Genomic DNA, 12,459 nt, shown 5'->3' on the forward strand with positions numbered 1-12,459 from the left:
CTTTTTTTTTTCTTTTCTTTTTTTCTTTTTTTTTTTTTTTTCTTTAAAACAAGTTTCTTTTTTTTATTGCTTAAACTGAAACCGGGTTTGCTGCTAAGTTACACACGCTAAGCCTGGCACGAGGGTGAGGCGTTGCGGGGCGAACTCGCAGCTCCGCTGGGACCTGCGCGACGAGGAGAGGCGGTGGGATGTGCCAGGAGAGGCGGTGGCACGGCCTGAGAGAGGGGCCGCGTGTGCCAGGGTGGCGAGGGGTGGCACTGCCCAGCCCTGCCCTCCACCCTCCCGCTCCCCCCCCGGCGGGGTCGGCGGCAGGAGCGGCAGCTCCTCGTCGCTCCCTGGGGTCAGAAGTGACTGTGACGCGTGGGATCGGGGTCTGTCACCCGCGAGAAGGCAATGCTGGCACAGGGGACGCTGGGGGGGGCGTCGTGACCTGGTGTCCCCTCGGGTTTCCGTGGGCTTCCAGGATTTCAGGGCTCGGACCAAAACTCCCGGTTTTTCCCGCTGCTTTTTCCGCCTCTGGCTGCGCCAGCACTCCAGGGAGGACGGGAGCAGCCTCGGGATCAGGGACCCACGGCAGTGTCCCCCCATGTCCTGCACTCCTGGGGTTCCTGTGCTGTCACACACAGGCAGGGTGCCAGGGAGGGCAGGCTGTGCCCGCCGGGATAAATTAGGGTTATTTTTTTAAGGGAGGCATTTAAGCTGCATCCTTCCCTCCCGTTTTCCCTGCGGGATCAGCAGCAGGAGCCACACAGGTGCTCAGGCCCGGGATCCTCCTGCCACGGGCAGCTCAAAGGACGTGGCCCTCTCACCAACCCCCAGCAGCAGAAGTGTTCCCGTTCTAGCGACGTGTCTGCAGAGCAAACCAGCTTGAGAGCTGAAAGAACAATTGCATTAATCCCGTGGCAATCAATCCACTGTGCTGAACACAAAGAAAAACATCCTCCTCAGGGGGAAAAAAAAAAAAGGAAACAAAAATCCATCCCGACGTCGCTCGTGGTCCGGAGGAACCAACCCTTGGATCTCTCTCTCAGCGAAGGTACCTTTGGTTTCAGAAGTGCAGGAGCTGGGAGGACACGCGTGGCTTTGGCCACTGAACACGGGCTGGTCCACAGCTCTGCCTCCTCCTGCGTGATCCGTGCTGTGCCAGCCGGGATCCGTGCTGTGCCAGCCGGGAATGCTGCCCGGCCGTCCTGCTCCTGCTGCCCTGGGGGTCGGAGAGTGCCAGTTCGGTGAAGTCCCCGGGAAGTTCCAAGCTGTGTAAGGCATGTGGAGCAGCGCTCCTACCCGAGCTGGGGGTGTTAAATGCGGGGGGTTGATATGTAGAGAAGACAGCGGGGGTCTGGGGGGGGTCCCACGGGGAAGGGGCTCGCTCAGGCTGATTGATGGAGGGGGGAAAGGCCACTGTCAGAAATGAGGAGGGGGGTTAGTGGGACACACTGTCCGTCTGGCTCGTCCCAGAGCCTGGGGAGGTGTGGACTGGGCTCCTGGGTTCCCACCACGTGCCTTCCTGGGGTGTCCCTGAGCCCTCCGAGCTGCAGCTCTGGGGGATGCTCCACCCGAACCCGGGGGGTCCTTCCATCCTCACCCTCTGCCTTTGATTCCCTTCCAAAAAACAAGTGATTTCCGGCCCCCTCATCCTGGTCCTGCTTCCACTCCCTCTTTGCTACATAAGATTTATGGAGTTGCCTTTAAAAGAAAGCAGGTGTGGGCTGGGGGCAGGTGCCCCCCAGATCCTTCCAAAGCAAAGGCTGAACCCCGATGGTTGGTTTGCCTGCAGTGCTGTTCCCCCGGGGCTTGGGGGGGTGGGAGGCACCTCACTGTCCTTCCACCGGTCCCACGAGCCCTTCTGCAGCCTCTTGTCCTCCGAGGGTGCTCTGGGTGAGCTCTTGTGGGCTCTGCAGGGGGGAGGTGCTGGGGGGGTGCTGGGGACCTGCTCTCCCTGCAGAGGTGCTGCTCGATCTCCGGGGAAGGAGGTTGTGGCTCTGGCTGTTTTGGGAGAGGCCCTGGGCGAGGTGCTGCCGTGAGGATGGATGGCTCAGGAGTACAGTGTGTTATCACCCAAAGATCCATCGCTTTCCTCCTCTCCCACATTTGTGCTGCTCTGCCCAGGCCCCTCTCACCCCCCTTCCCTCCCCCAAACTCTTGGCTTTATTTCTACCCCTCCCCTCTTATCCAGAACCTTCCTGGCAAAATTAAATAGAAGAATTTTCAGCTCCCTCCCAAAAGAACAGAAAGGGCCCTGGGGGAGGGGGGTCTGGGCGGCCCAGCCCACCCTGCAGCCCCTCGGGGCTGGCTCTGGGCTGGGGGGCAGCCCCAAAACTGGGGTTCACCTCGAGCATCTCCCCTTCCAGCCCCTCTGGAATCTCCGCCCCAGCTCCGACCCCGCGAGTCCCTTGGCTTGTTTGCTAAGGATAAATGGCCTGGGCAGCCTCCTGGGCTGCCTGTTTGCTTGGATTCTTTTCTATTATTTTTTTTTTTTCTGTGTGTGTTTGTTTGTTTTTTCTTTTTTTTTTTCTCTTTTGTTTTTCCCCTTTTTTTGTTTTCGTTTCGTTTTTTCCTCGGTTGGTTCCATTCCCACATTCCCATCGGGGGGGGGGGGGGCTGCTGTGGGACCCCCCCCAGGCCCTCCGGACCCCCTCAGGCTGTCGGTGTTCCCGGGCACTGGGCTATGCCAACGAGTAGATGGCGTTGACAGGGGAGGTGGCCTCGGAGCTCTCGTTGCCTTCGGTCTCCTCCTTGTCCTTCTTGACGGTGTACTGGCCGATGAAGGAGCCGTCCTCGTTGAACTGCCCTTCTCCCCCCTCTCCATAGTCCACCAGGCTGTCGTCGCTCTCCTGCTGCTTTATCGTCCCGTCCAGCGACGTCTGGCTGTTGGGAAGAGGTTTGTTGTCTTCATCGCTGGGTGGCAGAGGACAGACAGACAGACAGACAGACAGACACGGTGAGGGGTGAGAAACGGGGCCTGGGAGCGCTCGACACCGAATCCAGCCAAGGGGGTGCTGGGGCTGTCGTGGGGGGGCTGATGGGCAGGGGAAGGGGGGCCCACGCCCGACCTTCACCTTTTTTCTATCATAAAAATCAGGTTTTTAACCTCTATCACCTGCGATTCTCGGGTGTACTTTGGAAACGCCCTTCCCTCGCCGCTGCTCTGTCACCGCTTTTATTCCTTCTTTCTTTCTTTCTAACCCGGTTTAAGTGGTTTGTTGCCGGATTTCCTCGCCAAAAACACACTGTTTTGGGAACCACATGCAATGGGAGGGCACTCCAAGCACTGCAAGGGGGCACGTGGAGGATGCCAAGTTCTGTGCAGCTTCCAAAACTCGTGGGAATTCACCTTTCTCAGCTTATTTCTGGGCTCGTTCACTTATTTCTGAGCCCCCAATTCTTTATGCTTTTCTCTCTCTTCTTTTTTTTTTATTTTATTTTTCCCCACTAGAAAGATTTAAGCCAGGTCACTGGAAAATAAAGAGTTTGACCCACAGGGGAAAAAAAACCACCACCACTTTAAAGAAAGCCTTTTAACAAAAAAACTAAACGGGGAAAAGCTGTTTTCCCTCTGGAGGGGAAGGGCTGGGATCTCATAAATAGAGACGATATTTTGTGGAGGATGAGAGTGGATTCTCCCTCTCTCTCTCTCTTTATATATAAATATATATATAACAATTAATTTTCATATCAGCTAGTCCTTAGTTCTTGTTTGATCTTATGTCCAGCTTGCAAATTCTGTTGTATTCTGGAAGATATCACCTTTAGACCTTAAATATTTGTGCTCCCACCTCCACTCCTGTCTTTTTATTGCTGTTGTTTTGGCTCGGGGCTTGTCAGACTCGCTCCCCCTGCTCTGCTCCTTTGCTTTCCTTAAAACAGGTAAAAATACTGGGCTTTTTTTTATTTTATTTTTGCACTTTGCTTGGGCCCAGGAGCAAACTGGGAAGGCATTAATTCTCCCTCATTCTGTCTAATTAACGGCATCAGCTCCGCAGTGGGAGAGGAATTTGGTGTCCCAGGGCACCACAGGCAGCTTTCCCCCCGTGTTTCCTCGGATCAGCACTTTGGGAACGAAGCAGCACCAAAAACCCAGGGTTTGAGACCTCATGTTAACTTGGCATCACAGTAAAAAACAACTTGTTAGCTCTGAAAGCAGCTTTTTTTTTTGGGGGGGGGGTAAGAGGGTGGTGGGAGAGGAAGAGTTCAGTCTGCAAGCAGGACTGAAGGTTAGAAAGCCCCAAAAGTAGAGAGTGGCAAAACCCAGATCCCTTCATTGGCAACGTCCTTTCCCAAGGTTTGGGGGGCAGGTAAAGCTGGATCCAGAGCCAGATTTTTCCCTAAATGGGAAAAATGCATTTCCTGGGCGTTCCCCCTGGTTTTTACCTCTCTCCAGGCCCATTTATCCCGTTAGTGCATTGGGAGGGTGCAGCAGAGACTCACCAGCCCCTCGATGTAACCCGACCCCAACAAATGGATTCCCGGGGCTCTGCCGGGTGGGCATTAGAGAACCAGGGCACCCAGATGGAAAAACCAGCTGGGAGACGTTGTCCTGAGTGCCATAAATCCTCGGGAAGAGGGGGAGGCTTGAGCCAGAGGGAGGGTTTGCAGGGCTGAGACAAAGAGCGTCTCAGGATCCAGCGGTTCGGGCTCGTGTCCCTCGTCCCCACCCCTGAGGGTGAGGACACCAAGGTGCTGAGGGCACCAAGGGCATCGTTCCCAGGTCCAACCCTGCTGCACCAGGAGGCTCAGCAGCTCCATCTGGGGGGGCCTGGCTGGTTCCTGGGGGGACCCCGCAGCCCAGGGAGCAATTTGCTGGATGTGGGGGTACCCCCAGGGCCAGCAGGAGTTAGAGGGGTCTCGTTTAATGTGTTAGGTGAGGCAGGAACACGGGAACGGGGGGAGGGGTTGTTTTGGCTGTAATGAAATCAGTGGGCAGAAGGAAGGAAAATAAATTAAAAAAAAAAAAAAAAGCTAAATGTGCCGGACTTCTGGCAGCACGTGGTCCTACCTTTCAAGAGACCTTCATGGTCCATGTGGATAGACCAGGTGAAAAGGAGAAGAAAGAATGGGAATAAAACAGAGAGAAGCAGAAAAGAGCCTGATCAGAGAGAGAGATATGATGAGCTCTGCATTTACAGGGGGCAGTGCTAAAAACCAAAAGAGAAAGGCCCGCGTTCCTCGGCTGCCTCGTTATACCAAACAGGGCTCGCTGCTGGGAGCTGCACGAGCCTCGCTGGGATGTGGCTGGAGTTCACCAGGGAGCAGCTGTCGGGGGCAGTGGTGGCTCTGGGGACCAACATGCAGCAGGACAAGGGCCAAGGGAAAGGGTGGCTCTTGGTTTCCCCTCCAACCTTGTGCTGGATCTCCACGCCAGGGCCCGGGTCGTGTCCCCGACTGCCAGACCTGCCCCTGCCCGGGCTGCTCCTGCAGAGCCCTCCCGCGGCCCTGAGGAGGGTCTGTGTCCTCCTGCCCTGCTGAGGGGGCCCATTCTGGCAAGCTGGCACTGCCTGCAGCGTGGACCCTCTGCCACGGGACTGCCCTGACCCTCAGCTGGAATCCAGCAGCTCAAAGCACTCCACTTTCCCTTCCCAGCATCCCGGCTTTCCCGCCGACTCCCCCACGTGCAGCGTTGGAACATTTGGTATAATGAGGCACAGCCACTGGCACAGAACATTGTCCAAGGATAATGGTCTCCCTGCTTTGGAAAATAAGCTTCCTCAGCTTTAGCCTGTGCTCGGGAAAACCATTATTCCGTGAGTGGAAGGGGAAGACGTGACAGCATCTCTTAATTAAATTAATTACGGGCTGCAGAGACCTGCGAGTCGCATGCACGGGGGGCACTGAGGACGTGAGGTGTGATGGGAGCACATCAGACATGCCATGTGGAGGTGGGGAGGGGGAGCCACCGAAGGACTCACGTCAGCTCAGTCCCTGTCCTTGCTCGAAACACTAATTGCTCCCCTCCTCGAGCCCAACATCACCATCATTTCTAATCTTAATCAGCCACCAGCGTTTCGTAGCCATCCTTCAGCTTCACCTTCCTTTCTGCCTCCTTGAGGGGAAGCCTCCTACTGCTTCTCTCCCAGGAAACCTGTTGTTCCCGAGGAGGGGGCCAAGTTTATGGGTTGTTGGGGTTTTTTGGTTGTTCTTGTTTGATTGGGGTTTTTCCCCCCCCCTCTGTTTAGTGATTGAAAACGTGGGAGCATCCTGGAGCTTGGTTGTTGTCCTCCAGCTGACCTGTGCCTTTAGCCTGCAAACTTTTGGGAACGGGGCTGCCAACAAAAGATGGAGCCTCAGCTAAAGCAGGAGGGTGAAGGATTTCCCCCATTCCTTCCCCTGGCCTGGAAGTCACTGTGCCTTGGATGGTGCTGGGGCAGCGAGTGCAGCACTGCTGCCAGCCATGCCAAGAGCTTGGATTGCCTTCTGTGCCAGGCAAGTGGCCCCTGGCAATGGATTTGCCTCGGGAGCGATGGATGGGGGCGAGGAGGCCTCGGCTGGGACCACCCTGGTGGCCCCTGGAGAAGAAGCAGAGCTGTGAAATGGGGGGGTACTGCCAGGAGCTCGGCCGGGCAGCCTGGGCTGAGCTCCAGGGGATGAGCTGAGCCTGGGGGGGGGTGTGGGGGGAAACCTCAGGGGGGATGAGGGGTTTGAGGCTTCCTACGTGGGATTCACACCATCCCACAGCTCTGGGAACCAAGAGGCTCCCTGTCAGACTGAAATCACAGGGGGATTGTTCTGGACCCGAGCTGGGGTTACGGCTCTGACCTGCACCAGGAGCACGGGTAAAATCACGCCTGGGAAGGGATGTCTTTGATCAGGGGCAAAACCTGCACCAGGACCAGGCTGAGCTATGTCTCCTCTGCTGTTCTCAGCCAGGAATCTGAATGGAACATGCCCAGAAACCTCTGTGTGGATTTACTGCCACCCCTCCAAGTGCTGAGCAGCTCTCCCGGCATGGTGAGGAAGGTTTTGTCCCCGAGTGTTGTTCAGGGCAATAAAGAACATCAGCCTTTCCCTACAACATGCTGCTTATTCTGGGCCCTGCTGGGTGTATTTGTATTCTGTGTTGTGCCCTCAGAGGACTGAGGAGCTTTGGGCTTTAATGACATCCTTCGGAGAGGAGGAATCGCTGCTGAAATGGGGTTTCTGTGCCCCCAACAGCACAGACATGATCTCGGGGAGGCTGCAGTTGTTCTGCCTCCATTTATTGGGGTGTGCAGCCAGGCTTGTTTGGCTTCCCCTAAAGTCTCTGGCAGAACACGTGTGTCCTCTTCCACCCCTCACTGAATCCCAGCTAAATTCCTCCCACCTTTGCTCCCTCGCTTTGTGACGCTGGGAGCATCGGGAATGGCCTGGGGTGGAGTTAACCCCCGTTCTAAGGCAGGAGAAAAATTCCTGCTGGCCTGATTGGGCTTTGGATCCAGCTCAGATGGGGGAAAAAAGGGCATTTTAGTTCTGTAAAGCAAAGCCAAGCCCAGTGGAGGTGCTGGAAAACATCCCTTCACCTGTCAGGGGGGGTGATGAGACGCGATGAGACCTGACAGCGGGACCTGCTCCCGCTCCCGGGGGCAGCCACGGAGAGCAGCAGAGCTGGGAATGCTTGGGAACCTGCCTGTCCCTTTCTGACACATCCTGGGAGTTTTCCTGGGGTGGAAAAGGGTTCTCTGCTGCTCTTTAAAGGGTGACATTTGCGTGCAAGCAGCAGAGTGGAGCCGGGGGAAGCCGGAGAGGTTTGGGCTGAACCCCTGCTGGGCTGGAGCCCTCCAAGGGGGTTTGGGTGGGGTGACCTCACAGAAAATTCCTTGTTTGGCACGCAGGCAGACCCCCAAATCAGAGTTCCTGTGTGCTCACAGGGCTGATCCAAACAGAACTTTGGGCATTTCTCCCCTGGATACTCCCCGTGGGCAGGAGAGAGGCTGAGCTACAGGGAGACGCTCCAGAAATACCCTCAGGCTGACACAAAGTTTGGTTTTTTGGGGGGATTTTCTGTGTTTGGAGTGTCATCGAGGTTGGTCTGCTCCCGCTGAGAGCTGTCCCATGTAGCTGATGCCAGATCCCAGCTCTGCCCAGACTGCTCATCCCAGGCTGAGACGGGGGAAGGAGGAGCCCTGAGCATCCTCCTCCCAACCTGGTTCCTCAGGAAGGGTTTCCTTTGGCAGAGGACTCTCAGAGGGAAGGAGGCAGGAGGAGGAAGGTGGGAGGAATCATTTCAGAGGCTGTGTGGCCCCGGGGGGCTGTGGTTTTGGGAGAAGAGCGTGGTGAGGGCTGTGATGGCTGGGACAGGGGCTGATGGGGGGCTGGGGGGGGTCCACATGCCACAGGAACGTACCTGTAGTCAAAGGATCCATCCTCCACGTTCTTGTCTTCGGGATTTAGGTGCTCATCTTTATTGTCCCGGACTGGAAACAAGCAGAGCCCCACCAGGCACGTTAAAAGCAGGGCAGGAAATCAAAGATTTACGAGGCAGCACCAGCAGCTGGGGGGCTTGGGGGGGTCTGTGACACCCCTGGGGGGGTTGAAGGGTAACTGCTCATGGACAGGTAAAAAACCTGCCCCCGGGAGAGCCTCCAGAGGGTTTGCAGAAGGACTTACAGAGGGTTCTCAAAGGGTTTGCAAAAGGTGCCGGGTGTGGCACCACGAGCGCTCCAGACAGGAGTGACAGGGGGCATTAACTGGAGGATTCCCTTCAGTCTTCCCTTTGCTTTGCAGAAATTTGACAAGATTTTTGCCCGAGAAGCTCTTTTTCCAGCTGAGGACGGGGAGATGTGCAGAGGGGGGGCTTTTTTAGAGCCCAGCAGCAGAGCCCAGCTCTGAACCCGGCCTGGAACAGCCCAAAACTCTCCCCACCAACAACAGAGGAAGGAAATCCCGGTAATCCCAGCGATCCCAGAGAGACACAGCCTGGCCATGCCCACCCTGGGAGCCTCACCTGGGTACTTGCCCCCTCTGCTCCTCTTGATGAAGCAGACGATGAGCAGGATGAGCACGAGCAGGGCGATGGCACACATGAGCCCGATGAACCAGCCCTGCGTGGCGATGTCCACCTGGTTCTTGGTGTAGGCTGGGGAGGGGAGGGCGACACAAAAAAAGCAGCTGTGAGGGAACAGAGCAGGAGCACAGGGGGGAAGAGCTGAAGAGCAGGACAGGTCGCTGGTTTGGGAATCCCTCTGGGTGTGTCAGAGGATCTGAGGCTGCAGCACAACGTCTGGGGAGGGGGGTTGGGGTGGGTTTTTTGCTTCCATTTCGTGGTGGTTGGTCAGCTCAGCGTTCCCCCAGGAGCTGCAAACAGCCAAAGGGCACAGCACGAAGTGAGAGCTGGCACAGAGCAGGGGGAAAGGGGCAGAAAGTCACGGCAGAAGCAGCTGGGGGACGGGTTGGAGCTTTTGTTGGCCGGGTGTGGAAGCTGCCCTGGGAAGGGAGAAGGTCTGAGCCAAACGTGGCCAAGAGGATCCAGCCCTGGTGTCTGACCCCAGGAGGGTGCTGAGCCCTGAGGGATAAACTGGAGTCCTGGAGGGGATGGGCAGAGGCTCTGCTGCCCTTGGGGGGCCACAGAGGGTCCCCAGGGCTCGGAGGGGACTCGTGGGAGCCCCCCAAGACCTGGCTGATGCACAAGAGGGGAGGCAGCAGTGGCAACAGCTTTGAGGAACAACATCTGGGTCCCAGGGAGCTGAGAGGTGGTTTGATGGCACAGGAAAGTGTTTCCTCCTGGGGCAAAACCTTCCTATCGCTGCTTCCAGCACCCTCAGGAGGCTCATGACTACTCATGGCATTAATCCCCAGCAAGGAGTGTCCTGTGCCCCAAACAGCTCCTGACTGCTGTGTCCTCCCTGACGTTCCCTGGCTCCTTGTTTGCAGCTCTCCTGCACGGTCAGACAGACAAATAGCTCCACGCTGCCATTTTCTGGCTCTCATTGACACGCACTTGGTATTCAGCAAGACAGAGCAGAGGAGAAAATAACCTTCAGCGCAGCAGGGGGGGCTAAATTTACCCAGGAAAACACGGAGGTGTTCCTGGGGGGAGAGCTGGGCTGCTTGGGATCCAGTTGGGAACTGGGAGGGGCAGGGAGCAGCCTTTTGTCATGGCAATCTGACAAGAAGCATGGAACTGCCCTCCCTGAATGTGTTCTGGATGAAAGGTTCCTGCGAGAGAGACAGCACCTGGAAAAATGGGTGGAGTTGGTAAACTTTCAGGCATTTCAGGGCTTAAACTGTGCTTATCCCATCAGAACTGAACCCAGGAGGGGAAGTCCTTTCCTCAGGATGAAATCTAAGCCACGGAGGGAACTGCAGACAAACCACGATGAGGAAATTCAGGTAAAAGAGATAAAATTCAGATAAAAGACAAGAAGGAAAACGGCAAAGAAACGATGTCAAACCCTGAACATTGTGTGTTTGGGAGCAGCACTGACCTCCTGGGCTCACCCAGGAGCTGCCTGACAGTGCCTTGGCTGCTCTGGCTGCTTTTTTCCCCTAATGCTGCCAAATTCCACGTTTACCTGAGCCCCACAGTCCTCGAGGATGTGCTTTTAACAGGAGACAATGAGATTACAACCCAGTGGAGCTGAGAACTGGATTCAATTAGCTGAGTGCTCGGGGAGGGAAGGGGAAGGAAGCTTGGAGATGGACAAAGATTGCATTACCAGTGATGGGATGGGGCTTTTACAGCCAGAAACAAGGGGGTCTCCAAAGTATCAAATGCCTGAGAGGTGGAGGGTTGGAGGGTTGGAGCTGAGTTTTACAGGCAGGGAGGAGGCTTTTGAGCCCCAGGAGATCTTGCAGCAGGAACCTGTCACCAAGGTAGGGGTGTCACTGCCATCCTTCCCAAAAAAGCAACACGTGAGGACCAAATTAGAGGCACAGCAATTGGTGTTTGGGGTAAACGAGTGACTGTCATTGCAGCGTTGGGAGAGGGGAGAGGGAGGACGTGGCTGTCAGAGGGACACTGTGATTTGCTCTAATGGAAGGCCAACATCAAGGAGAAGGAGGGGAAAGCAGCTGTGTAATCCCACAGGTCCTGATTGGAAATGCCACTGCAGAGCCTTTTTTTTTTAAAAAAAAACCAACTTCATTATGAGCTGGTGGCAGCAAACACGTCACCCAAGAGTCAGGAGCAAAGCTGTGCTCGCCCAGCAGGGAAGGGTCTGTCTGGAATTGCAAAGGGAACCACTGGGAATGTGAAGTCCCCCCATCTCCAGCCTTGGGGGATCCTTTTCCCAGAGTCCCAGAGGTTGGAAAAGCCCTCCAGGATCACTGAGTCCACCCTGAGCCCCATCCCCACCTTGTCCCCCAGCCCAAAGCACTCAGTGCCACATCCAGCCCTTCCTTGGACACCTCCAGGGGTGGGGACCCCCCCACCTCCCTGGGCAGCCCCTTCCAAGGCCTGACCACCCTTTCCATGGAGAAATTCCTCCTGGTGTCCAACCTGACCCTCCCCTGGCACAGCCTGAGGCCGTTCCCTCTCCTCCTGTCCCTTGTTCCCTGGGAGCAGAGCCCGACCCCCCCCGGCTCCCCCCTCCTGTCAGGGGGTTGCAGAGCCAGAAGGTCCCCCCTGAGCCTCCTTTTCTCCAGGCTGAGCCCCCCCAGCTCCCTCAGTTCTCCTGGTTCTCCAGCCCCTTCCCAGCTCCCTCAGCTGCTCCTCATGGGACTCTCCAGCCCCTTCACCATCTCCTTTCCCTTCTCTGGACACAGTGTTTGTCCAGGCTGAGGAACTTATTTATTCCAAATGTAGAAAACCTCCTTATATTGAGCTCTTTCTGCTCTTTCAAAGTGTCCTTTGCTCCTGGGAGGGGCTCTGAGCTGCCAGTTAATCAGAGGCAAAGCCAGAGGGCTGCGTCCTGTAGCCACAGTGCAGGTGGGATATTTCTTCCTCCTCTGCCCTCAGACTCAAGAAACCTTTAAAACAGCTCTTTGCAAAATATAGAAAAACCACCCCTGCCCCCCCAAAAAAAGAAAAATAAAATATGAACAGTGCTTTTTTTTGTCCAAAGCATTCCTGATGGCATATGATTGTCAGCGGGGGCCGAGCACTTGTGTCAGCAGATCCAGCCAGCAGAGAAGTGGATGTGCATTTATTCATGCACATCCCACAGTGCCAGGGCTCAGGTCACCACCAGCCTCTCTCACAGGGATAAAGGTGCCCCCTTCCTTTAGTCTCCAGGAAAATATCAGTAGGAACCTCCCAATTATGGAGAACATATGCAGAGTCTCCCAGCGTGAATCAGCCAAGGATATTGCCTTTTAACCCCCCTATTTTAATGATTCCCAGCCCCTTGCTGGCCCCTCACTCCCCCCACAGATCCCAAAGTGGGTGAGAAGCAGGGCAGAACAGGAAAGAGGCGGGTCCAGGTTGGGAATAGTTGTCCAGAGGGATAAGTCTCATGGTGGGGTGGGGGGTGTTGAGCTGGTGGTGATTTCGGAGTCAGGGGAGGGTCCGGAATGAGAAACAAAGTTGGGGATGTTACACAGCAGCTG

At 55.9% G+C, this 12,459-nt stretch overlaps 1 protein-coding gene across 27 annotated transcripts in view; it reads right to left on the bottom strand.

The window, feature by feature from the left end:
* Positions 1 to 56: 56 nt before the first annotated feature.
* NFASC (neurofascin) overlaps positions 57 to 12,459 on the bottom strand; it is an 82,978-nt gene continuing 70,575 nt past the window's right edge. For 15 of the 27 annotated variants that reach the window (XM_017832194.1, XM_017832206.1, XM_017832204.1 and 12 more), the window contains 4 exons: positions 8,918 to 9,049; positions 8,318 to 8,387; positions 4,997 to 5,008; positions 57 to 2,898 (listed from right to left, as the gene is read on the bottom strand). In XM_017832194.1, coding sequence (XP_017687683.1) covers positions 2,667 to 2,898; positions 4,997 to 5,008; positions 8,318 to 8,387; positions 8,918 to 9,049 — 446 coding nt within the window. In that variant the 3' untranslated portion in view covers positions 57 to 2,666. Of the gene's footprint in view, positions 2,899 to 4,996; positions 5,009 to 8,317; positions 8,388 to 8,917; positions 9,050 to 12,459 lie in introns of those variants that run through there. The other 12 variants (XM_017832207.1, XM_017832205.1, XM_017832203.1 and 9 more) reach the window with 5 other exon arrangements.

The sequence above is a fragment of the Lepidothrix coronata genome, unplaced genomic scaffold, assembly GCF_001604755.1.
Source record: "Lepidothrix coronata isolate B3197 unplaced genomic scaffold, Lepidothrix_coronata-1.0 Scaffold199, whole genome shotgun sequence".
Classification (NCBI taxonomy): domain Eukaryota; kingdom Metazoa; phylum Chordata; class Aves; order Passeriformes; family Pipridae; genus Lepidothrix; species Lepidothrix coronata.